Genomic DNA, 26,651 nt, shown 5'->3' with positions numbered 1-26,651 from the left:
GATAGAATAACTTGAAGAAAGTGATATTTAGCATTGTGTTTTTATGTGATACATGTGGGAGCAGAAGGGTATTGGTACATTTCCTCATTCATCATAAAGATCACAGCCTGTACTCCTATAATAAAAGGCAGATTAACAAAAGAAAAACATAGCACACTTATTTAGTCTGTGTTTTGTGTGACATTATGCTGTGGGGATGGGGATCCTCAAATTATATTGAGACATTTGTAAACCTGGGTGGGCTCAGAGACTTAGCCCAGTTTCTTGTCTTCCCATGTTAAGACTACAGCTGGGAGATATAGATAGAAGGGAACGGAGGAGTAAGATTTATTGAAGGGTGAAAGAACAGTAGACACACAGGCATAAATGCAGGTACCCGCAAGAGAGGATTACCAGGAAAAAGGATATGAGTGAGTGTGGGCAACTTCAAGGGGGAGAGAATCACACCCACCCAGGCTGGGTCCTCCTTTTTACAGGAGAAGGGCGGTGCTCAGGGCAGGGTCTGATGAAAGATACAAAGGAGACAGGAATTGGGTGGGGCTGCAGCACATGTGGGAGGTCTAGGAGAGTGTCATGGCATCGGGGGAGTGATGGAAAGATTTAGCTGCCTGTGGAAGAGATGGCGTTCTGAGTCTTCAGCCATGTTGACTCAGCATGGAAGATAATGGGATCTGGGTGGTGCACACGGCTTTCTGTTGGTGTTGACAGTCCTTAGTTCCTTTTTCCCTTTTTTTAAAATTTTTTTAAACTTTTATTTAGTAAATATAAATTTCCAAATTATAGTTTATGGATTACAATGGCTTTCCCCTCAAAAACTTCCCTCCCACTCACACCCCTCCCATCTCCCACTCCCTCTCCCATTCCATTCACATCAAGATTCATTTTCAATTATCTTTATATACAGAAGATCAATTTAGTATATATTAAGTAAAGATTTCATCAGTTTGCACCCACACAGAACATAAAGTGTAAAATACTGTTTCAGTACTAGTTATAGCATTACTTCACATTGGACAACACATTAAGGACAGAGATCCCACATGAGGAGTAAGTATACAGTGACTCCTGTTGTTGACTTAACAATTTGACACTCTTGTTTATGGTGTCAGTAATCTCCCAGGGCTCTAGTCATGAGTTGCCAAGGCTATGGAAGCCTTTTGAGTTCGCAGACTTCGATCTTAGACAAGGTCATAGTCAAAGTGGAAGTTCCCTCCTCCCTTCAGAGAAAGGCACCTCCTTCTTTGATAGCCCCGTTCTTTCTACTGGGATCTCACTCACAGAGATCTTTCATTTAGGTCCTCCTTTTTTTTTTTTTAAAGATTTATTTATGGGGCCGGCATTGTGGTATAGCGAGTTAAGCTGCTTGGTGCAGTGCCAGCATCCCATATGGGTGCAGGTTTGAGTCCTGGCTGCTCCAATCTGATCCAGCTTCCTGCTAATGTTCTGAGGAAAGCAGCAGAGGAGAGCCTCAGTGCTTGGGGCCATGCACCCACGGGGAAGACCCGGAAGAAGCTCCTGGATTTGGCCTGGCCCAACCCCAGCCATCTCTCTCCCCCGCCCCCATCACTCTGCCTTTCAAATAAATAAACTACATCTTTTTTTCTTCTTTTTTCTTTTATTTTTTTCTTAAAGATTTATTTTATTTATTTGAAAGACAGAATTACAGAGAGAGGTAGAGAGAGAGGTCTTCATCCGCTGCTTCAGTCCCCAGAGAGAGAGAGAGAGAGAGAGAGAGGTCTTCATCTGCTGCTTCACTCCCCAGATAGCCGCAATGGCTGGAGCCGTGCTGATCCGAAGCCAGGAGCCAGGAGCTTCTTCTGGGTCTCCCACATGGGTGCAGGGGCCCAAGGATTTGGGCCATCTTCTACTGCTTTCCCAGGCCATAACAGAGAGCTGGATCAGAAGAGGAGCAGCCAGGATTAGAACTGGCACCCATATGGGATGCCAGCACTAAGGGCCAGGGCTTTAACCCACTGTGCCACAGCACCAGCCCCCTAAACTACATCTTTTTAAAAAAGATTTACTTTGTTAGTTATTTGAAAGGCAGAGTGACAGAAAGAGGGGGACAGATGGAGAGAGAGAGAGAGGGGTCTTCCATTCTCTGGCTCACTCCCCAGTTGACTGTAATGATCCCGGCTAGGCAGAAGTCAGGAGCCTGGAGCTTCATCCATGTCTCTGACATGGTGGCAGGGGCCCAAAGATTTGGGCCATCTTCCACAGCTTTCCCAGGTGCATTAGCAGGGAGCTGGAATGGAAGTGGAGTATTTGGGACATCAACTGGAACTCAAACAGGATGCTGGCGGCAGCTTAACCCGCTGCGCCACAACTTCTGCCCCAGCTCTTATTTCTTCCTGGCTCCCTGCCTCATCCACATCAATTATCAGAAATAAAGACACAAAGATTCAGAAAACCATCTAATTGGATGGTTAGGATTCATGAAGAATGGATAGTTATGTAGAAATGTGATTGGAAAAAGGAATCTAATGATAGTAGACTGAGGACAGGCACCTAGCAAGACCTATCTGTTGAGACTCTTCTTGGCCTCTCTGGGTAGCATTCCTCCCTTATACCCACAGGTATAGGCAGAATCCTTTAGAACAAGGGTCTTGTAACACAGCTTCATGGATGGTAGCTCAGAGAATTTCCTTATGACCAGTTCTTACTACACAGTGTAGTGGTGGTGGAAGGGGATCAGCATGATCTTGCTTCTGACACCCTTCCTATTTCCTTAGTTCTTTTTCAAAAATACTTTGAGGTAGCATTTGCTGAGCCTTGACATAGGGCTTCTTATTATTCCTGAAAGAGAATGCCTTTTGATTTTGTTCATACGTAAGAAAATGCCTAGAATTTAGTAGAATGCAGAAGTGTATTAGAAGCTCTGCAAAGTGGAAGAAAGCCCTGACGGAATGCAGTAGGGTTGTAAAAAGTAGGGAAGGCATTGTGAAATGTAGATAACACTCAGCTGAGTATTTGTTTGTTAAATTCTATGCCTTCATTGCCCTACATGACTACTAACTCAACTCAGTCCAACATAATGATTTGACTTGTGGGAAGGGGCTATAAAAAAAAAAGATGGCAGACATACGTGTTGGACAGTGCTAACAATCTGCAGAGGTGCCTGGCCTACTATGACACAGCACCGTCCCTCCCCCTCTTTAAGATTTATTTTATTTATTTGAAAGGGAGAGTTGGGGTGGGGTAGAAATATATATATATATATATATATAGAGAGAGAGAGAGAGAGAGAGAGAGAGATCTTCTATTTCACTCCTTAAATGGTTGAAACAGCTGGGGCTGGGCCAGGCTGAAGGCAGGAGCCAGAAGCTTCTTCCAGGTCTCCCTTGTGGATGCAGGGGCTCAAACAGTTGGACTATCTTCCTCTGCTTTCCCAGGTGCATTAGCAGGGAGCTGGATCACAGGTGGAACAACTGAGACCTGAATTTGCATCCATGTGGGATGCTAGCATTGCCGGCAGCAACTTAACCAGTTATGCCACAATACTGGCCCCAGTCTGGGAGTTCTTTATGTTTTTCAACTATTATTAGAGAATCTACAGTCAAATCAATTTCTTGTCTGATCATCTAAATTGCAGTCCCCCAGTCATTTACCCCTGGCTGCGACGCTCCCCTCCTAACCACACCCTTTGTGTTACAGAGAACAGAGACAGCAGACACTATCAGATCTGGATTCTGGATTTCAGATTCTTCCAAGAGAAACTGTTGCTCTTTGAAACAGAAGAGGTGTGTTCAAAAGAAAAACAAAAATCAAAAATATCCATTTCTTCTTAGTAAGAAGGTGAAGATCTGTAGCTACCACTCTAAAGCAGAAATAAATTCAGTAGTCCTTGTAAGTGGGAATTTTTTGAACTGGAAGATGTGGCCAAGTTAAAAACAACTTTCAGTGCACTTTTATTTTCTTCCTAAGGGAATTGAAGACTAGTAGCTCTGGCTTCCACAAGGTAGAAATATAAAGCCAAGTTTCCAAACTGTTTCTCAGGGTTCTATAAGATCCCTTATGTTTTTGTTTTTGTCTTCTGCCCTCATCTGGAGTTGTTCAACTTTATTCTATTGAGAGTATTTCAAAAAGTTTGTGCAAAAATGGAACTAAAGGAGCAGTACACATAGGTGTACACACATACAAATCCATGCATAGTTTTTTTTCATAGCATGTATTCTCCATAAACTTTGTGAAGACAGCTTACATGCATACATGGATTTTAAAATGTTTGCATCAGAATAGATTTAACTTTCAATTCCATTTTCCAGGAACTTTTTGAAGTACTTTCTTTTATATTGGTGATCTGTAAAAATTTACTTTTGTAGAGCATGTTCCTTTGATAAAGAAAAGATTTTGAAAACACTTCTCTAAATCAGAAATACTATGCATTTGTAAATATTTAACTGACAATATAGGAAAGAAATCACATATTTGAAATAGGTGATGCATTTATTGTTTTAGAACTATTTCCTATGCTTAGAATAAATATTAGAACATATTTTTTTCTTTTAAAACTCAGTTTACAGTCTAAGTGATTTATTTTTTTATTAGTTCTTCAGATTTATTTATTTATTTGAAAGAGTTAGAGAGAGAGAGACAGAGACAGAGGTCTTCCATCCACTGGTTCACTTCCTAAATGGCCATAGCAACTGGGGCTGGACCAGGCCAAAGCCAAGAGCAAAGAATTCTCTCTTGATCTTCCACATAGGTGCAGGGGCAAAAGTACTTGGACCATTTTCAGCTGCTTTCCCAGGCCATTAGCAGAGGGCTAGATAGGAATAGAGCAGCCTGGTCTATGAGTCTGTGCCCATAAGGATGGCTAGAGATTTAGGCAGCAATTTAACCAGCTTTGGCACAATAGCCACCCCAGCCTAGTTTTGTTTTGTTTTTTTTTTCAAACAGTTCAAAATCCTTTTAGTGGTTGGTTACTTTTTAATTTTTTAGCTCTCAGAGTATACTAAGCCCCCAAATTAAATCGGTGGCGTAATATATTTTAGAGTCATTTGTTGCAATTAATTGAGAGTCTTTTATGAACCAGGCAGTAAAGCTGAGTCCCACCAGTCTGTGAGTGCATTCCCACCATCACTTAGCAGGAGCACGGAGAGGGAATCAACCTCGAAAGGGAATTGAGAGCAGGAAGGGGAAGTGTGGATGCCGGGACAATGTGAATAACCAGCATCCACTGAGTAGTCTGAGCTGGACACCATGCAAGGCTCTGGAGACCCAGCATGGCCCATTGCTCTCTGGAGCCTGCTGTCTAACTGGGGAGAGGGAATGAAATGTAAAACTCCAAATACATACAGAATTACAGATACAAGTGATTTCTATAAAGGAAAAGAGTGAGAGAATGACAGGAACAGTCTTTATTAGTATCACTTCAAGAAACTGAAATCTAAGCATAGGGAATGAGGAGTAAAGAACTGCCAGTGTCCCTGTTAGAAATAAGAAGTCAGCAAGCACTGCCTCTGATCAACCAATTTACAGTAAACAAAAAGACTATAGGAATAAGTTAAATGGAGGATTGTGTAAGATTAGCAAAATCTATATAGAAAATTGGGAAATTCACATACTCTTTCAACAATAACCATAACAAAAAATTGTAAGGAAAGTAAGAGATGGAGAATGGATTAACAGATTAAAAAAATTTAAGGCGTGGGGCCAGCACCATGACTCAGTGGGTAAAACCACTGCCTTCGGCACCAGCATCCCTTATTGACACCAGTTCAAGTCTTGGCTGTTCCACTTCTGCTCCAGCTCTCTGCTAATGTGCCTGGGAAGGCAGTGGAGGATGGCTCAAGAGCATGGGCCCCTGCACCACGTGGGAGACAGTAGAAACTCCTGGCTTCGGATCAGCTCAGCTCTGGCTGTTAACAACCATTTGGGGAGTGAACTACCAGATGGAAGATCTCTCTCTTCTCTCTCTGTAACGCTTTCAAATAAATAAATACATCTTAAAAAAAAAAAAAACTCAAGGCACTTTCTAATCACCATGTGTAAAATTTATTTGGATTTTTGTTTAAAGAGGCTGTTAATAGAAAAATATGAGAAGAGAAAAATATGATAATGGAATTTTGAATATTGCTGAATATTTGAACATGGCACTTGTTTGCATAGTTTGATAAAATTAAATACCTATTTTTATGTTTAAATATGAAGAATATATTGTAATTATGGTATAGAAAAGTTTTTCTCTGAGTTTTTGAATACAATTTTTAAAAGATTTATTTATTTATTTGAGAAGTAGAGTTACAGACAGAGAGGGAAGAGATAGATCTTCTGTCTGCTGGTTCATCCCCCAAATGGCGGCACTGGCTGCAGCTGAGCTGATCTGAAGCCAGGAGTCAGGAGTCAAGTCTCCTTGGGCTGTGCAGTTTCTGTGGTGGGAGGGAAGAGCTGGGATTCCAGCCATTATAGGCACTATCTCTAAAGCCATCAGGTCAATGCGTCCAGACTTCAGGAGCATAAGAATGACCCAGAGGGCTTGTCCAAGCACAGATTTCCTGGGTCCCACCCTTAAGAATCTGATTCAAGAGGTCTGGGTGGAGCCTTACAATTTCAATTTCCAGCTAGGCCCTCAATAGACTGAAGTTGAACCTTTGGGACTATGCTTTGAGCACATTCTATAATAACTTAAACTGACCAGGGCTCCCTAGGTCCTCAGACTAAGGAACCAAAGCATTTTCCCACATGCAGAGTAAGCCCACTCCAGGGGCACTGATCCTAGTGCTGCCACGTTGTCTGGGAGTGACAGTTTCTTTTCAGAAGCCATGGCTCACTGATCATCTGCTGTATCTGCCATTCCCAAGCCCTTGTAGTTCTTCCACATTTTGCTTGCCTTAGTGCTTTGCCCCTTGCTGCTCATCTTCTGAACACCCAACCCCTCCCCGACTCAATAATAGTACCTAATCTTTGTATTGAAAACTGGATTTTGAAATTATTTGGTAAATGTCTACAATTTAAATATAGAATTTTCTAGTAAATGACACACCCGTGGAAATAAACCAGTTATAAAATACCTCCCCATATTTTGTGAATCTTAAAAAATTCCCTCCTTGATCAATTGTTTATCACCTGTATTGTTCTAGAACTGTGCTAAAATAATCTGTTCTTTCAATGGGAACTTGGAGCAGGAGTTTGTCACTTGTAATTTTCTATCAAGTATCACCTTAAAGAAATAAAGACAGAAAAATCTAATTTTTTTAATCAGAGCTACTGTATTTATTTGACATATAAACACATATAGTTAGAATGCTAAGTAGGCATTCTACTATTACTTAACAATCTAATTTCTTAGAAAAGGATTTGGAGCGAGACTACTCGATAATTGAACTATAACTTCACTTTGGACGAGACAGGTTATACAACTGATAAAATCATCACATTGTCAGATAATGAGGGAGGGGAAGCCGGGAGAAAGGAAAACGGAGGAGAAAGGAAAACAGAGCTGGGCTGGGTAACAGGAAGTAAAAGGATACATTTGCTTAAAAAAGGAGAAATCAGAAACCCTCGGGTCAAGAGACGTAAACTGCTGATGTCTTTAACATTGCCATCTTTACATTCTCCTGGCCGATCTGAAAATGTCAGACTCACATTATAGCAGCAGCGAGATGGTAAGTTTTGTTCTACTTATTAATTTTGTCACAGAGTTGCTTTTCAAAGTCTTTCTAGATCTCGTGTGTATTTCGCCGCAAACCTTAACTTCTGGATGTTAAGAAACCTCCGTCTGGTAACCTCCTCTTTCCAAGTAGATTGTTAACTTTTCTTTCCCACGTGATGGTAGCTGTGTGTCCGGGCGAGAGTAAAAAGTAAAGTTTCCTGTTCCTAGTCCAAAGAAAAAGATCTTTTTTGCAGGAAGGACCAAGATGTGCTGTAGCTGGGAAACATAAAAATGATAAAGAAATGGAGGGTTAAGGTAAAAAGAAAGTGAAAATGGGTAATTCAGGTAAAAGCAAAAATAAAGTGACCGATTCAGTTCTTTCCTCCGGGAGTCAGAAGAAACCAAGCCTGGCTGGCCTTACTGCCAAATAGGTTTCCAATCTAGGCTCCGGTGACGCGAGCAGGGTAAGAAATTAATTTAAGGTGTCATAAGTGTATTTAGTGGGCGCACTTCCCCAGGCTGGGTCGGGGGTCTGCTGAACTGGCCAATGTTCGGTGTGTGACGGTGGGAGAGTTACTTATCTGCTTTAAAGTTCACTTTTCTCCATAGTGAAGTAATACCTACAAATCATGTCACTGCTTTTTAGAAGCTGACCACCGTGACTGTGTGGGGGGAGTGCCTTGAAGAAGTGGTATACAAATGCAAAAATCACTACGGGCTAGCTGAGTCTGCGAGGAATGAGGAGCCATTGAATAGATTTAAATGAGGGTAGGAGGAGGGGCGTGGTGTCAGGTTTGGAAGTGTTAACCTAGGCTGCGATGGAGTCTGTTCACCCTCAGATTTTAGAGGAAAAGCTAAATTTACAACCTTACGCCAGCACATGTCACTCCATGGCATTGTTTAACTTCTGAAACTTGGTTTCCTCAGATGTAACACAGGAAAAAAAAAAGCAAATTGCCGGTGTTCTACCCAGAGCTGCCGTGCTGCCTGTGTGCTATAGAAAAGCAGTCAGTGTTAGTTCCTTCCGACCTGCTTGCTTTTCTCGTGGTTTTTCATTCATTAGATCATCACAGTAATACTGAATGCCTACTCTGTGCTGCAAGAGTTACTGCAATGCTACAGAGTAAAACACTCTCCCCTCAGGGCTCAAGAGCTGGAGAGACAGGCAAAGACCCAAGACTTCAGGAATTTGTAGGTTACACAAATTTCTGGGCTAATTTGAGTTTCCTCTTTAACCTGGAAAGCAGTGGCAAGCCATTGAGGAATTTTCAGCCAGCAGGAGAGCAATCTGGGCAGCAGGAATGGAGTCAGAATGCATCTGGGGTAACAGCTTATTGCTTGTGCCAGTGAGCTTGAATCTTGTGAGAGAAGAGAAGGCAGCAACACATTCCACACAGAGTTAAGAGATAAAATGAAAGTACTTTGTGTTTAGCTGATTGGGAGAAGACCATGAGGGAAATAATTCCCCCAAGCCCTACCCTTCTATTTTCTCTTTCCTTATCACCCTCTTGTAAATTGACTTTTGCCCCATCCTCATTGTTTCCCTTATCTAATAAAGGGTGTGCCAATCAATCACAAGGGATCTCAGTAACTTCTCTCCACCACGGAGTCTACTTCTGAAGGTTCCTGGGAAAATAAAACTCAAAGATAAATTTATTTTTTTTATAAAAAATAGTTGAAGTCTGTACAATTTTTTCATAATATGCATTTTCGTGACCCCTCTTTATACATGGATTCTTTTAACCAAAATAAATTTGTTTTTTAATTGCATCTTTTCATGAGTTTTTCTAAGTACCCTCATATTGTCATCTTGGGTTCTTATTCATTAATTGTACCTTGAAAGTAAGTAGTTATGTGGCATCAAATGAGAGTTGGTGATTGATTCTTCTCTTTCCAGAATTACTTTAAGGAGGCATTAGATGAGGACAATGTGATTTTAACATTGGTTCCAGTTGTAGAGGAACCTAAAAAAGAACATCTAGTGGAACCAAGTGTTTCTTCAACCGCAGATATCAAACCTGCAGATATCAAATCTAAGAAGCCTTGGCAAAGCAGTAAAGGTATGTTGACAGGGATTGCTCACTTAGCAACTCCAACTCTGGGAAGACCAGGAATAACATTTTTCTTCCTTATTCTCTGAGTATATGATACCCACATTAAATCTCACCTTGATTGTGCTAAGAGATCTCTCAAATGCCCTTCCTTTTCCCTTGCTGAGCTGCATGTTCTGCCTTTCTTCTAAGACTCAAATAGGCATGTAGAACCCTTTGGGCAGGGCATACTCTTATGAGTCAGCTGGACATGAGTTTAGAATCCCAGCCCATGGCGATCAATCTCTTCTATAAAAATGGGATTAATGCATACTTGCGTCTTATGAAGATTAATTTTAAAAGGTATCTAGTAGCTTTTTAAAAAAGATTTATTTTATTTATTTGAAAGGAAGAGTTACACATACAGAAAGAGAGGGAGAGACCGAGAGATGTCTTTCGTCTGCTGCTTCACTCCCCAAAAGGCTGCAATGGCCAGGGGCAGAGCCAAGCTGATGGCAGGAGCTGGGAGATTCTTTCAGATCTCCCACATGATGCAGGGGCCCAGTCACTTGGGCCATCTGCTGCTGCTTTTCCAGGCGCATTAGCAGGGAGCTGGATCAGAAGTGGAGTAGCAGGGACCAGTGCCTATAGGGGATGCTAGCTTCACAGGTGGCTGCTTTACTTGCTATGCCACAGTGCTGGCACCAGCCAGTAGTTCTTAAAATCATGACCCTTTGTATCTGTTCTCCATGCTTTACATAAAGGCATCAAATATGAATTTCCAGAGTGATTTTATTTTTGGGGGGGTCAATGACGAGGACTTCATGGTGAAGTAAATAGTGGCAGATCAGAGCCAAGCAGAGTGTGAGCTGACATGAGGTGCAGGATGCAGGCTGACAGGCAGACCACTCTTAAGGAAGGCAGAGTTTGGAGGTACTTTCTCTGATTCCTGTAGCAAGAGCTGATATTTCGTGATCAGAAATCTAGACATTTGAGGGGAGAAATTTAGTATAATGTTCTCTCCAAGTGGTTGTTTAGGGCCATAGAAAACAGACTGTTGTATGCAGTATACAAAACATGGAATTTATCGTGTAAACATAGGTTCAAGTCCCCAGTCTTCCATTTTAATGACTAGGTGATCTTGGGCAAGTGCTTTAATCCTTGAATCAGTTATCTCATTTATAATATGAAGAAAAGATTTGTCATGTATAAATTGGGTGTGGGTAATATAAAAATCTTTGTGAAATTTTAAAGAATCTAAAAAATATTAAACTATTACTACTTTGGTTCCGTTCTCTTTTAGTTGATTTTCCACAAGCAAACGAACAATTCAAAGCTTCCCCAAAACCTAAGTGCAAAAAAGCAGTTTTTCCCCTGCCAACCATTTTGCCCCCAATTACTAAGGTGTCTCGGAACACTTTGCGGAACTGGTGCCAACAACTTAATTTGAGTACAGATGGCCAGGTTAGTACACTGGTGGGAATATTTTCTGCTCAGATTAAGTATGAGAATTTGTCAACTTTTAACTTTTGTTTCACTCTTAATTTCCTTAGAAAATAGAAGTGTATCTGAGGCTCCAGAGACATGCGTATCCTGAACAAATACAGGTCAGTGATGAAATGAGGTTGCAGTGTAGAAGTGGTTCTCATTGTAGGTTGTTCACTCTGCTACCACTTTTATCCATTTTGTACCTGTAAAGTAGAATTTCTTAATAACCAGGGTTTCTGAACTGGGACTATTGACTTTTTGTTTGTTTGTTTTGGCAGTGGTTCTGTGCATTGTAAAATGTTTAGTATTCTTAGTCTCTACTCACTAGATGGCAGCAGCAACCCTACCCCCACCCCACAATTTGAACAACCAAAAATGTCTCCTAATTGAGCAACTCTGCTGCTTAAGAACCAATATCCCTAAACCTTTCCCAACTGATACATGTTCAGGTCAGTATAAAAAATGATAAAATTGACACAAAGTCCTGATGTTAATAGCAGTTTACTGAATACTCTTCATGAATTTTGTTTGCAGGATGTTCCTGACACACCACGAGAAGCCAAAATGCAGTCATGTCCAAGAAAAAGTACTAATAGAGCAAGGCTGCAGGACAGTTGTACTAGGAGCAATGGAGAGGAAGAAACTAATATAGTTGAAGTGATAACTTCAGCTCAGGAAGCCACGTTGGCATCTTGGGCAAGAATTGCTGCAAGAGTCAGTCAGCCCAAGGCTGTGAATTCGTCTTCCATTCCTACTTCAGTTGAAGCCTTTTTGCAGGAAGCCTCTGGTAAGATCAACCTTAAAGTGTGGATACCATTCCAGAGGACAATTCTATTGCGACTTCAAGACAGAGAGGTGGTCAAAGTGATGGAGTTAGTTAAAATACATGTAGATTAGAAATTGAATTCGGGAAGGATATACCTCCTCCTTTACTGATGGATAGCCAAGTTTTGTTTGGATGGTGATTGAGTGGTGACACTTTGTAATCAAATTTCAAAATGGGAAGAAAGTATAATCTAATAATGTGGTTGGCTATACATTGAGGTCTTCTTTCTCCTTTCCTTAAATATTCATAACATAATGAATAAGAAGAAAAATCTTAGTTGAAATCCTTGTTTTACTGTTACTAAGATATGTGATATTGTCATGTTCCTTAGTGTAAGCCTTGGTATCCTGATCTATTAAAAAGATTACAACTACCTATCTCAAGGAATGATTGACTTAAATGAGATACCTAAGGTGGCATAATGAAAACAGACAATAATGAAAAGGCTTGGGACCTCTGTTCTTTTTTTTTTTTTTTAAGATTTATTTTTATTTATTTGAAAGACAGAGTTATAGAGAGAGGTAGAAACAGAGAGAGTGGTCTTTTATCTCTGGCTCACTCCCCAAATGGCTGCCATGGCAGGAGCTGAGCCAGCACAAAGTCAGGAGCCAGGAGTTTCTTCTGGGTCTCCCACGCAGGTAAAGGAGCCCAAGGACTTGGGCCATCTTCTACTGCTTTCCCAGGCCAAAGCAGAGAGCTGGATAGGAAGTGGCACAGCTAGGACTAGAACTGGCGCCCATTGGGATACCGGCACTGCAGGCTGGGGCTTTAACCTGCTGCACCACAGTGCTGGTCCCTGAACCTCTGTTCTTTAAGAAATCTTGAGGCTAGGGTAACCTGCCTTTCTCTAACTCCTGAACTCTTGGTCTTCTTGCCATTTTTTATTTCATCTCCAGCAGATCCTATATTAGGCCAGCAGAAAGTCAGATCCTCTGTGGCTTGAAACCTTTTTTCTCACCATGCTTCTCATCCCTGGAAGTGTTCTAGATTCTAACTAAGGGCCAACTTGAGTGGCAGGGCATATATTGATTTAAAGATTTATTTTATTTATTTGAAAGATAGAGTTCCAGAGAGATTGATCAAGTTCTTTCATCTACTAGTTCACTCCCTAAATGACCACAACAGCTGTAGCTGGGCAAGGCCAAAACCAGGAGCCTGGAACTCCATCCTGATCTCTCACATGGGTGTCAGGGGCCCAAGCACTTGGGCTGCCCTTACTGCTTTCCCAGATACATTAGCAGGATTGGATTGGAAGTGGAGTAGCTAGGACTCAAACCCCAACTCGAATCGGATGCCAGTGTCGGCTTAACCCATTCAGCAACAATGCCGGGTTCTGTGGGGCACATTCGTCACCATACAGGGAACCCAGCTGAAGGGAAGACTAGGAGCCAGAATTGAATTATTGTATGTTCCCTAAGCTGTACTCCATTCCGTGAGGGAAAGAATGGATCTATTTTCCTAACTTGCGTGAAGTGATTGTCCAGCTCTGAAATTGTTGCCTGAGGAGCTGCCTCAAGATGGTGCCTCTTTCGTCAATAAGCCTTAATGAGCTAGTGTCATCCCACAGGACTTATCATTTTATGTTCCTCTTCATTTAGCATATAATAAGCATCTACTGTGGTCTAGGAGTATATCCAACTGTGGCAGATATTGTGCCGAACACACAGTCTCTTATTGTTTTATTGTCTAGCCCGAGAGACACCACTCTGCATACGCTGCCTACTTACAGTTAATGAAGCCCACTGTGACTGCTCCTTTCAATTTCAGACACGTGGTGTTTGTACTACTTTCTTTGTTTTCTTGAAAATATTCCTTTCTTTAATTGGGTTATTCTTTATAATAAAAATGTATATTTATTTATTCGAGAGGGGGAGAGAGAGAGAGAGAGCTTGATCTGTTGATTTATTCGCCCAGTGTTGACAATGGGCAGGGCTGAGCGTGCTGAAGCCAGCAACCAGGGACTCAGTCCAGGTCTCCCATGCAGGTGGCAGGTACTCAAGTACTTGAGCCATCACCTGCTGCCTCCTGGTATACAGACTATCTGGAAGCTGAATCAGGAGTGGGATTGGGACTTACAGCCAGGCACTCTGATAATGGGATGTGGGCATCCCAAACATCTAACCAGCAGGCCAGACGTCTGCCTCTTCCTTGTAATGTTAAAAAAAGACTCTGGCCTGTTTTCACTAGTTGAGGCAATACAGTGTAGTGGTTAGGTAAATAAATGATCTCAAGTCAAAGTTCCTGTTCCTATGTCTTGGCATGAGGAAGGTTTATTATATATATTTTAAAAGTTATTTTATTTACTTGAAATGCAGTAGAGTCATGGAGAGAGAGACAGACAGAGCGATCAAGAGATCTTTGCTGGTTCATTTCCCAAATGATCACAATAGCTGGGCTGGGCCAGCCCAAAGCCAGGAGCCAGGAATTCCATCTCTCTCTCCCACATGGGTGACAGGGGCCCAAACACTTGGACTATCATCTGCTGCTTTCCTAGATGTTAGTAGGAAGCTGGATTGGAAGTGGAGCAGCCTGGACTCAAACTGGCACTCCAATATGAGATGTTGGCATTATAGGCAGATTAACCCTCTTTGCCATAGCGCTAGCCCGTGGGGAAACTTATATTTAACATTACGAGCTATTGCGATCAGAAAAGCAAATGAAAGATAGATATTAAAAACCTTTATGAATAAATGTATTGATATACATCAACCAATTGGTATAATATTTTTATTTAAGATTTATTTATTTTTTTGAAAGTCAGAGTTACACAGAGAGAGGAGAGCAGAGAGGTCTTCCATCCACTGGTTTAATCCCCAATTGGCCGCAATGGCCGGAGCTGTGCCGATCCGAAGCCAGAAGCCAGGAGCTTCTTTTGGGGCGGTTGCAGGGGCCCAAGGACTTGGGCCATCTTCTACTGCTTTCCCAGGCCATAGCAGAGAGCTGGATCGGAAGTGGAGCAGCCGGGACTCGAACCGGCGCCCATATGGGATGCCGGTGCTTCAGGCCAGGGCATTAACCCACTGCACCACAGCACCGGCCCCTGGTATAATCTTTTATGCAATGCAAATATTCCACAAAAGGTAGCTATCATTATCCCCTGTGCTATATAATTTGTGAAGTTACATTATAGGGTTCTTGTGTTTGCATTTTTATGCATCTCTTTCAATAAATTTGTGAGCAGAATATGAGAACAAATTCAAGAGTGATCTGCAGGGAGATTATGTTGTGGAACAGTTTTTTTTTCATTAAACTTTTTTTTTAAAGATTTATTCATTTATTTTAAAGGCAGAGTTACAGAGAGGGCAAGGCAGAGGCAGAGGCAGCGGGAGGGGGTGTCTTCCACTGCTGATTTACTCCCCAGATGGCTGCAATGGCCAGGACTAGACCCACCAAAGCCAGGTGCCAGGAGCTTCATCCAGGTCTCCCATGTGGATGCAGGGGCCCAAGGACTTGGGTCATCTTTCACTGTGTTCCCTGGTGTATTAGCAGGGAGCTGGATCAGAATTGGAGGAGCCAGAATCAAACTGGTGCCCATATGGGATGCCAGGGCGGCAGGCAGCAGCTTTACCTGCTACACCACAGAGGCATTCCCTAAACTTTGCTTTAATGGAACTCAAAATTCTGCAACAGATTTTCGGTCAAGTTGTTTCATGAAAAAGTACTGATTTTAAAAACTTATAACTTAAAATTGCCATGCACACAAAGAAGTTCCACAAAACATTCTCCTTTCCCTTTGTAGGTTTTATTTTCATTTTCTTAAAGATTTATTATATTTATTTATTTGAAAATGAACCTTGAACCCTCCTAAGGCAGGAATTTACTTACAATCAGAACAAAGTAATACAAAAACAAGTTGCAATTTATTTCTTTCACAAGTGGTATACTTCTCAGTATACTTCTATAGCTTCAAAAAAGCTGATCAAAATGATTATAAAGTATAATTTCAATATTGATTTGAATGAAAATAATGTCATATACAATTGCTCTCTTATTCAGGTTCAGAATTTGTGCTGAGGTTTCATTGTAAGATTCTGTTCCAGGGGCTGGTGCTGTGGCATAGTGGATTAAGCCACTGTCTGCAGTGCCAGCATCACATATGGGTACGGGTTCAAGTCCCTGCTGCTCCACTTCCCTTCTGGCTCCCTGCTGGTGTGCCTGGGAAGGTAGCAGAGAATGATCCAAGTGCTTGGGTCCCTGTACCCTCATGGGAAATCTGGGGGAAGCTCCTGGCTCCTGGCTTCAGTAGGGCCCAACCCCAGCTGTTGTGGCCATTTGGAGAATGAACCAACCAGCAGATGGAGATCTCGATCTCTCTCTCTGTAATTCTGATGTTTAAATAAAGAAATCCTTTTTTTTTTTTTTTTTTTAAAGATTCTGCTCCATAGGTGTTTTTGATGAAAAGAATTTTTTGTTTTACTTGTTCACCAACACAGAGCCTACAAATGGAAAGCTCTGTCTATAACTGAGCAGTATGTGACTTAGCATCCAGTGTCACAATGCTGGTGTTAAATCCCATTGGTAGGGGCTGGCGCTGTGGCGTATCTGGTAAAGCTGTTTCCTGCAGTGCCAGCATCCCATATGGGCACCAGTTCGAGTTCTGGCTGTTCCTCTTCCAGTGTAGCTCTCTGCTATGGCCTGGGAAAGCAGTAGAAGATGGCCCAAATCCTTGGGCCCCTGCATCCGTGTGGGAGACCTGGGGGAGGCTCCTGGCTCCTGAATTTGGATCAGCTCAGCTCTGGCCACTGCAGTCATTTGGGGAGTGAACCAGTGGATGGAAGACCTCTGTCTCTCTGGCTCTGCCTCTCTCTCTGTCTTTCAAATAGATAACTAAATAGTAAATCCTAAAAAAAAAAAAAATCCCATCTGTAATACTTACATACTTAAACTTGACCTTGGGCAAGTTTCTTTTTCTTTTTTTTTTTTTAAATATTTTATTTATGTATTTGAGAAATAGAGTTACAGACAGAAAGGGAGAGGCAAGAGAGAAAGGTCTTCCATCTGCTAATTCACTCCCCAAATGGCCACAGCTGCCAGAGCTGAGCTGCCCTGAAGCCAAGAGCCAGGAGCTTCTTCTGGGTACACGGGTTCAGGGACCCAAGGACTTGGGCCATCCTCTACTGCTTTCTCAGGCCATAGCAGAGAGCTGAATCATAAGAGGAGCATCCAGGACACAAACCGGTGCCCATATAGGATGCTGGGGCTGCAGGTGGGGTCTCAGCCTCCTATGCCATAGCGCCAGCCCACAGATTTGTTTCTTTCTTTTGTTTGTTTATGTAATGTATTTGAAAGGCAGAGCAACAGAGAGATAAGGAGAGCGAGAAAGAGATCTCCATTTGCTGAATCACTCCCTACAACATCCAGGGCTGAGCCAGGCCATCCACTGCTTTCCCAGGCACATTAGTACGGAGCTGGATGGAGGCAGAGCAGCTGGGACTGTGAACTGACACCCTGATATGGGATGCCCGTCCCAAGCAATGACTTAGCTGACTGCACCACACTCTGGCTCCTATTTTTGGTTTCCTTATTTGAAAATCATAGAGACAGAGAGACAAATGGTCAAACATCATTTGCTGGTTCATTCCTCGAATGCCTACAATAGCCAGGGAAAAGGCCAGGCCAAGGAACGTAAAACTCAAGCTGGGTCTTCATATGAGTGGTGGGGATTCAATTGCTTGGGCAATTGAGACCTGCAGTCTCCCAGTGGGTGCTTAGCAGGAAGGTGGATTGGAAGCAGAGTAGCTGGGACTTAAAACAGACACTGCCATACAGGATGTGGGTCTCCCAAGCGGTGACTTAACCATTATGCCACATGCCTGCCCCTTGAGGTACGATCTTGATCTTTGTTGTTGACATTTGCTTCTTCTTCCCTCCCCAGGTGTCAGGTGGTGTGTAGTTCACGGCAGACTTCTCCCTGCAGATGTACCGGGCTGGGTTCGCCTGCAGTTCCGAGCAGGCCACACCTGGGTACCTGATACTCCCAAGAGGATGATTTCTCTCTTCCTGTTACCAGCCTGTACTTTTCCATCCCCAGGACTAGAAGACAACATGTTATGCCCTGAATGTACTAAGAGGTAACCTTTAAATATCTTTTTTTAAAAAATATGTATGTATTTTTTGAAAGGCAGATATACAGAAAAAAGAGACTAAGATACTATCTTTTTATTTATTTTGTTTGAAAGGCAGAGAGACAGACTCCCATTCATTGGTTCTAACTATGGGGGTGGCAGTAACTCAGATACATGAATCATCATTACAACTGCCTCCCAGGGTGAGCATCAGCAGGAAGCTGGAATTGTAAGGGAGCCAGAACTTGAACCCAGGTACTCCAATATGGTATGCTAGTGTCCCAAATGGGATATTAACTGCTGAGCCAATGGCCTGTTCCAAGACATTATCTTTTTTTTTTTTTTAAGATTTACTTTTATTTATTTGAAAGACAGAGTTACAGAGAGAGGCAGAGCCAGAGAGAGAGAGAGAGGTCTTCCATCCACTGGTTCACTCCTCAAATGATTGCAATGACCAGAGCTGAGTTGATCCAAATTCAGGAGCCAGGAGCCTCCCCCGGGTCTCTCACGTGGGTGCAGGGGCCCAAGAACTTGAGCCATTTTCTACTGCTTTCCCAAGCCATAGAAGAGAGCTGGATTGGAAGAGGAGCAGCCGGGACTTGAACTGTTGCCCGTATAGGATGCCGGCGCTTCAGGCAGGGCTTTACCCAGCTTTGCCACAGTACTGACCCCCAAGATGTTATCTTTATTTATTTTTATTTTTATTTTTTTTTAAGATTTGATTTACTTTGTTTGAGGGGAGGAGCCAGGAGCCGAGAGCTTCTTCCACGTCTCCACACGAGTGCAGTGGCCCAAGCACTTGGGTCATCTTCTACTGCTTTCCCATGCCATCACAGAGAGCTGGATCAGAAGAGGAGCAGCCAAGACATAAACCAGCACCCATATGGGATGCTGGCACTGCAGGCCGAGGCATAGCCCCCTATGCCACAGCGCCAGCCCCCACATAAAGCTTTTAAACTCACCATGCCTAGGTCTCAGGGCAAACTATTTAGAAGTCCCAGAATGAGATTCTTCTTCCTTCCCTCCCACTCTCCCTCCCTTCCTTCCTTCCTTCCTTCCTCACTCCTTCACTTCCTCCCTCCCTCTCTCTTTCTTAAAAATTAATTTCATTTATTTGAAGGGCAGAATGACACAGAAAAATGGAGAAAAACAAAGAAATCTTTCATTCTTTAGTTCACTTATGAAATGTCTGTAATGGCCATGGACAGGATGAAGCCTGGAACTCCATCCAGGTCTCCCACTTAGGTGGTAGGGAACCAAGTACTTGGGCCATCTTCTGCTGCCTTCCCTGGCACATTAGCAGGCACTGTGATACGGGACGCTGGCGTGGCAGGTGGCAGCTGAATCTGCCTCACTGAAATGCTGTCCCTACAGCATTTTCTTGTTTTTCCTTTTTTTTTTATTTGAAAGCTAGAGTTACAGAGAAAGGAGAGGGAGGAAGAGAGGTCTTCCATCCACTGGTTGACTCCTCAAATGGCCGCAACCCAGCTAGAACTGGGCCAGACTGAAGCCAGGAGCCAGGAGTGTCTTCTGGGTCTCCCACATGGGCGGCAGGGGTCCAAGCACTTGGGGTATTTTTCCACTGCTTTCACTGGCACATTAGCTGGGAGCTGGATCAGAAGTGGGGCATCTAGGACTGGAACCTGCATCCATATGGGATGCCAGTGCTATAAGTGGTGGTTTAACCAGCTAGACCTCAGCGCTGGCTCCCCCACTGGCATTTTCAATGATTTGGTGTGGACCGGTTTATCTTACTCTACCAATTTTTTTACAGTTCTTTTCTAACTTGTCTTACAGGAATAAGAAGATGATGAGAAGATTAATGTCAGTGGGGGAGAAAAAACACCACACTGTAAGAAAACAGAATATGCCACCCCAAAATATGCCACCTTAAACTGTGTTCGTGTTGTTTTTATCTGAGAGTAATTGAGAAGAAGCAGATACAAGGAGAATTCTTTGCCTTCCCGCTATTTAACAAAAAAGCCACTTTTTCACTAAAAAGTGGTACCTAAGTTTATGAAAGTCCCACCTCCCCCTCTCTACCAGGAAGGCCATATGGTGGAGTCCACAACAGATTGGCTTGCATCTGAATAATTCTGACCGTCTTCAGTGTCTCCTCATACCTCAAGTACAGACTTACTAAGTATTTTGTTATGTAGAATGTGATTTTGTTTTGTTTTAGAATGCTTGCTATATTTGAACAGTTTCAGGGGAAAATACAGAGTTCCCAGATATTTGCCCCACTCCCCAGCCCCACCACCCATGATTTTCTCAACATCTTGCATTCGTGTGATACATTTGTTACAATTTATGAGTCCATTTGGGCACGTTGATTAAAGTCCATACTTTTGCATTAGATTTCATTCTTTGTTTTGGACCTTCTATGGTTTTGACAAATGTTTAATAACATGTCCAATACAAGAGTACTTCAAAAAGTCCATGGAAAAATAAAGTTAAATGATAAGTTAGACCCACAGGTTAAGGTCACTTTGTCCCATATTGGAGTGTACATGGAATGATCAGCTCCTTCTTCTGACTCCAGCGTTTTGCTAATATCAACATTAGGAGGCAATGGTGGTGGCTCAAGTCACTGAGTTCCTACCACCTGTTTGGCAGGAGACCTGAATTGTGTTTCTGGCTTCAGCCCCAGCTCAGTCCCAGCTGTTGCTGGCATTTGTGGAGTAAACCAGTGGATGGGAGCTACTCTCTCTGTCCCTGTGCCTCTCACATTTTCCGAAGAAAAATACGTTTATTGTGGTGCAAAAACATTGAAGTCCATGCATAGTTTGTTTTGTAATACATATTTTCTTGAAATTTTAAAGACCCCCATTTATAATACAGAATAGTTTCACTGCTCTAAAAGTCTCTTATGCTCCACCTAGTTGTCCTTTGTTTCCCATTACCTCCTATAAACCATAGATTATTTTTTTTCACTATTTCATGGCTTTGCCTTTTCCAGAATGTCATATACTTGAAATCTGCAGCATGTAGCTCTTCGGATTGGCTTTGACATAGCAATATGCTTTGTTTTTCTGATGTACTTGATAGTTCATTTCTTTTTAGTGCTAAGTAACATTCCACTGTTGGATGTACTAAAGTTTATTCACTCATCCGCTGGAGGACACCTTGCTTCCAAGTTTTGGCAATCATGAATAAAGCTGCTGTAAACATTCATGTACGTATTTTGGCAGGGCACATAAGATTCGCACTCATTTGGGTAAATACCAAGAAGCATGATTGCTGGATCACATGGTACATGTATGCCTTGGTAAGAAAATGCCTTCTAAAGTGGTTGTAGCATTTTGCAATTCTACCTGCAATGAATGAGGGTTCTTGCTGCTTCACACCCTTCCCAGCATTTGGTGTCATTAATTTTGGATTTTGCTCATTCTAATAGGTATGTAGTATGGTCTCTTATCTCTACCTTTAATTTAGATTCCCTCATGACACACATTTAAATTTAAATGCTTTCATATGCATACTTACCATCTATCTGTGTGTCTTTAGGATTTTTTTTGATCTGCACATTCTTTAGTAGAGTTTTTTAAACTGAATTTTAAGGGGGCCTTCTATATTTTAGATTACAGTCTTTATCAAATTTTTAGCCTGTTTTTTTTTTTCTTTCAAATGTTGCTCCTCGCTTCTGGTTTGTATTGTTTCTAAACTTTAATGTAATTTTTCTTTGTTCCTTCATTCTTTTTCCCAGCTTCGATTTTCTCTTTATCTTTGATTTTTTGAAGTTTGAGCATAAGCCTAGGCATAGATTTTTTGTTTCTTATCCTGTTCCCTGTGTCTGAGATTTCTGGATCTATCATTTTGTATGTGTTATTAGTTTGGATATAACCTTAATCATTACTGCTTCAAATATTTTCTTTTGCTCCTTTCTCTTCAAATATATTCTTTTGTTCCTTCTGGTAGTCTCATTAGATATGAGAACTTTTTGTAATTGTCTAACAATATTTGCATATTCAGTTCTATCACTTTTTTTAAATTTTTAAATTTTACTTTTGCTTTTCAGTTTTTTGAGGTTTCTCTGGAAATCTTCAAGCTCATTGAATCTGTTCTTGTCTAATCTACTGATGAGTCTGAGAAAGGCATTCTTCCTTTTGAGTTTCTTTAAAATGTATATTGTTATTTTAACAGTGATCAGTGAATGAGCAAGACTTTAATTCTATTTATTTGTTTGAAAGGCAGAGTGACACATGCAGAAAGAGACAGAGATAGATAGATGAGATTTTTCCATCAGCTGGTTCACTCTCTCAAATGCTTGCAACAGATGGGGAAAGGTCAGGACAAAACAAGGAGCGAGGAAATCCCTCTGAGTTTCCCATATGAGTGGCAGGAACCCAAGTACTTGAGTCACCACTTGCTGCGTCCTAGGAAGCGCATTAGCACAAAGATGTATTGAAAGTGGAGCTAGAACTTGATCTAGGCGCTCTGCTTTGAGATTGAGGCATCTCAAGTAGAAGCTTACCTACTACACCACCACAACGTGAGCTTCTGTTTTTGAGTTTTCATTTACTTGCGTTACTGGTCCCTTCTTGCATGTTGTCTACTTTTCCCATCAGAGCCCCTGGCACATGAATCAAAATTGTCTTAAATTCCCAGTGTAGAGGCTGGCACTGTGGCATAGTGGGTAAAGCCTCCTCCTGCAGTGCCGGCATCCCATATGGGCACCAGTTCTAGTCCCTGCTACTCTACTTCCAATCTAGCTCTCTGCTTGACCTGGGAAAGTACAGGAAGATGGCTGAGGTCTTTGGGCCCCTGCACCTGCATGGGAGACCTGGAAGAAGCTCCTGGCTCCTGGCTTTGGATGGGCTCAGCTCCAGCCACTGTGGCCATTTGGGGAGTGAACTAGCAGATGAAAGACCTCTCTCTTCTTCTGCCTCTCTGTGGCTCTGCCTTTCAAAAAATAAATAGTAACTATTTTTAAAAAACATTCCCAGTTAAGAATTAAAAAAAAATTTTTTTTTTTTAGATTTTTAGACAGAGTTACAGAGAGAAGTAGAGACAGAAAAAGAGAGGAGTTGGCCGGCGCCGCAGCTCACTAAGCTAATCCTCCGCCTTGCGGCGCCGGCACACCGGGTTCTAGTCCCGGTCGGGGCGCTGGATTCTGTCCCGGTTGCCCCTCTTCCAGGCCAGCTCTCTGCTGTGGCCCAGGAGTGCAGTGGAGGATGGCCCAAGTGCTTGGGCCCTGCACCCCATGGGAGACCAGGAGAAGTACCTGGTTCCTGCCATCGGATCAGCGCGGTGCGCTGGCCACAGCGCGCTGGCCGCGGCGGCCACTGGAGGGTGAACCAATGGCAAAGGAAGACCTTTCTCTCTATCTCTCTCTCACTGTCCACTCTGCCTGTCAAAAAAATAAAAATAAATTACACTTAAAAAAAAAAAAGAAAAAGAGAAGGGTCTTCCACCCACTGGTTCACTCCTCAAATGGCTACAGTGGCCAGAGCTGAGCTGACCCTAAGCCAGGAGCCAGGAGATTCTTCTGGGTCTCCCACTTATGTGCAGGGGCCCAAGGACTTGGGCCATCTTACACTCCTTTCCTAGGCACATTAGCAGGGAACTGGATGGGAAGTGGAGCAGCAGGACTCGAACTGGCACCCATATGGGATGCTGGCACTGCAGGCTGGGGCTTTAACCTGCTGTGGCACAGTGCCAGCCCCCCTCCCACCTCCAATTTGGTAATTCTAACATCTCCCTTGTAGCTCAGTCTATATCTGATGTTTACTCTGTTGTCTCAAACCATGCTTTTTGTCTTTTGATGTATATATATTTTTGTTTCTTTTTGTTTTGTTTAAACCAGACATAATGTACTCAGTAAAAGGAAACCAGGTACTAGTGCAAGTGGAGATTTTTCTTCTCTTAAGCGTCCTGTGTACTTAAAATATTCAAAAGCTACTTAATGACCACAGACCAAAATATTTCTCGTTAAACTGAGACACCCATGTCCACTCATATTGTATGTACATACTTTTGTAATAAAATTAATAAAAGTAAATTTGCTGTTCAAAATTCCTATAAATGGAGTTGCTTAATAAAAGGGTATATGCATTTGCAAACTTTTAAATTACCTAAGTGTCAGACGCTTAAATTGGGCCCAATTCGTTCTTACAGAAATTGCTTAACAAACATTAGAAGTGGCAGGTCTTCAAACCATACACAGTCTTACAGATAAATGATTTTGTTTCTTCTATAAACACACAACAATACAGTGGAAGGAGTAGGCAACTATCCAATTATCACATGGGAAAAGTCTTGAGTTTTGTTACTTAGAATATCAACATAACAGTAATTTAATTATCATAATATCTCAATCAATAGAATTCTCAATTTGAGTTGAATGTGGCATATGTTTCTCAAAACCTGTAAAATTTGTCTCAAAACTGATGGTTTTCCATGAATCCTCTCTGCTTTAGTTGGTTATGTATAAGTGCTTAAGCCTTGGCTTATGGACTAAAAAAACAACACTATAGAATGTTACAATGCTGATAAATTGATCTTTTCTGCACACTAAAGCTAAATCTTGGTTGTATAGTTGTATCATTAAAGAAAAAACAGGTATTTTCAATTTTTTTTTTTTTTTTTTTTTTTTTTTTGACAGGCAGAGTGGACAGTGAGAGAGAGAGAGACAGAGAGAAAGGTCTTCCTTTGCCGTTGGTTCACCCTCCAATGGCTGCCGCGGCCGGCGCGCTGCGGCCGGCGCACCGCGCTGATCCGATGGCAGGAGCCAGGAGCCAGGTGCTTTTCCTGGTCTCCCATGGGGTGCAGGGCCCAAGCACCTGGGCCATCCTCCACTGCACTCCCTGGCCACAGCAGAGAGTAAACAAAAAAGAGACAGATCTTCCATCCACTGGCTCACTAGTGGGCTAGGCCAAAACCAGGACCATTATAATTCAGTCTGGCCTCCTACTTGGGTGGCAGGGGACTAAAGTATTTGAGCTATCACCTGTTGCCTTCCATGGTGTGTGCCAGCAGGAAGCTGGAATCCAAAGCAGAGCTGGGACTCAAACACAGGCTATCCAATACCGTATGCAGACCCCCAAGTGTTTAACCACTGTGCCAAGTGCTCTCCCTCATTAAAGAAGATGAATTAAAGGCCGGCGCCGCAGCTTACTAGGCTTATCCTCCGCCTTGCGGCACCGGCACACCGGCTTCTAGTCCCGGTCGGGGCGCCGGATTCTGTCCCGGTTGCCCCTCTTCCAGGCCAGCTCTCTGCTGTGGCTCGGGAAGGCAGTGGAGGATGGCCCAAGTGCTTGGGCCCTGCACCCCATGGGAGACCAGGAGAAGCACCTGGCTCCTGCGATCGGATCAGCGCGGTGCACCAGCCGTGGCAGCCATTGGAGGGCAAAGGAAGACCTTTCTCACTACCCACTCTGCCTGTCAAAAAAAAAAAAAAAAAAAAAAGATGAATTAAATATGCTACCTGATAATACTACAGAGTTCAGGAGTGACAGCAGTTTTTTTATTTGTTTATTTTAAGATTTATTTATTTATTTGAAAGGCAGAGTTACAGAGAGGTAGAGGCAGAGCGAGAGAGATTCGTTTTCCTTCCACTGGTTCACTCCCTAAATGGCTGCAAAAGCTGGAGCTGGGCTGATCTGACTCCGCGAGCCTGGAGCTTCTCCCAGGTGTCCCATGTGGATGCAGGGGACATCTATCGTTTTTCCAGGTCATAACAGAGCTTGATTGGAAGTGGAGCAGCCAGAACTGGAAATGGTGCTTGCGTGGGATGCCGGCACTGCAGGCAGCGGCTTTACCTGCTATGCCACAGGGCCGGCCCCAGGAGTGACCGCAGTTTTTAGCAGCTGTGAGGAATATGGTAATAATGTAAATATGCCCAGGTTTTGTTTTTGTTTTTTAAAGATCTCTTTATTTTTTAATTTTTTTTTTATTTGACAGAGTTAGACAGTGAGAGAGAGAGAGAAAGGTCTTCTTTCTGTTGGTTCACCCCCTAAATGGTTGCTACGGCCGGAGCTATGCCAATCTGAAGCCAGGAGCCAGGTGCTTTTTCCCGGTCTCCCATGTGGGTGCAGGGCCCAAGGACCTGGGCCATCCTCCACTGCCTTCCTGGGCCACAGCAGAGAGCCGGACTGGAAGAGGAGCAACCAGGACAGAATCTGGTGCCCATATGGGATGCTGGCACTGCAGGCGGAGGATTAACCAAGTGAGCCACAGCACCGGCTCCTAAGATCTCTATTTGAAAGACAGACTTGAGAAAGAGGAGAGAGAGAAAAGAGAACTTGTATCCACTATCCACTAGTTCACTTCCTATATGCCTACACCAGCCGAGGCTGGGCCAGGCAAAGCCCAGGAGACAGGGTCTCCCTTGGGTCTCCTACATGAGTAGCTGGGACCCAAACTCTTGGGTCTTTATCTGCCGCCTTCGGAGGCACATTAGCAGGGAGCAGGATCGGAAATGGAGCATCTAGGACAAGGTCATATCTAATGTGCTCATCGCCGTGAGACAAAGTTTTTCTGTAGTCAGGTGCAGGATGCTTGCTCTCACCACTTCTACTCAGTATAGAAATGGAAGCCCTCACCAAAGCAGTTAAACAAAAACAAAATCATAAAAATTTAAAAAGCAGATGTTAAACTATGTCTATTCATGGGTAACATGACAATACAAAGAAATACTAAATCATTTC

General features: G+C 42.8%; 1 protein-coding gene across 4 annotated transcripts; it reads left to right on the top strand.

Moving 5' to 3' along the window:
• The first annotated feature begins 7,323 nt into the window (after positions 1 to 7,323).
• DPPA2 (developmental pluripotency associated 2) lies at positions 7,324 to 20,753 on the top strand. 4 transcript variants are annotated; one of them, XM_089330736.1, is made up of 7 exons: positions 7,324 to 7,607; positions 9,492 to 9,654; positions 10,928 to 11,088; positions 11,178 to 11,231; positions 11,647 to 11,899; positions 17,814 to 18,009; positions 18,118 to 18,288. In XM_089330736.1, the coding sequence occupies exons 1-7, from the start codon at positions 7,575 to 7,577 to the stop codon at positions 18,179 to 18,181; spliced, it is 924 nt and encodes a 307-aa protein (XP_089186862.1). In that variant the 5' UTR covers positions 7,324 to 7,574; the 3' UTR covers positions 18,182 to 18,288. The 4 variants fall into 4 exon arrangements, with proteins under 4 accessions (XP_089186862.1, XP_002716892.2, XP_089186863.1 ...); XM_002716846.6 differs by lacking the exon at positions 18,118 to 18,288 and adding an exon at positions 19,801 to 20,753 and having other exon boundaries at positions 7,327 to 7,607; XM_089330737.1 differs by lacking the exons at positions 17,814 to 18,009; positions 18,118 to 18,288 and adding an exon at positions 11,441 to 11,561 and having other exon boundaries at positions 7,350 to 7,607; positions 11,647 to 11,790.
• Positions 20,754 to 26,651: the final 5,898 nt, after the last annotated feature.

This window comes from Oryctolagus cuniculus, chromosome 4, assembly GCF_051225735.1.
Source record: "Oryctolagus cuniculus isolate XC-2025 breed Fujian yellow rabbit chromosome 4, ASM5122573v1, whole genome shotgun sequence".
Lineage (NCBI taxonomy): Eukaryota > Metazoa > Chordata > Mammalia > Lagomorpha > Leporidae > Oryctolagus > Oryctolagus cuniculus.
Note: the sequence above shows the minus strand (reverse complement) of the source record. Positions and strands in the feature narration are given on the sequence as shown.

Bases quoted from the DNA above. Each gene is read 5' to 3' on its own strand.
- DPPA2 (XM_002716846.6), top strand. From the start codon at position 7,575: ATGTCAGACTCACATTATAGCAGCAGCGAGATG. The intron at 9,655-10,927 runs GTATGTTGACAG...GTTCTCTTTTAG, and splicing joins GCCTTGGCAAAGCAGTAAAG to TTGATTTTCCACAAGCAAAC. The intron at 11,900-17,813 runs GTAAGATCAACC...TTCCCTCCCCAG, and splicing joins CTTTTTGCAGGAAGCCTCTG to GTGTCAGGTGGTGTGTAGTT.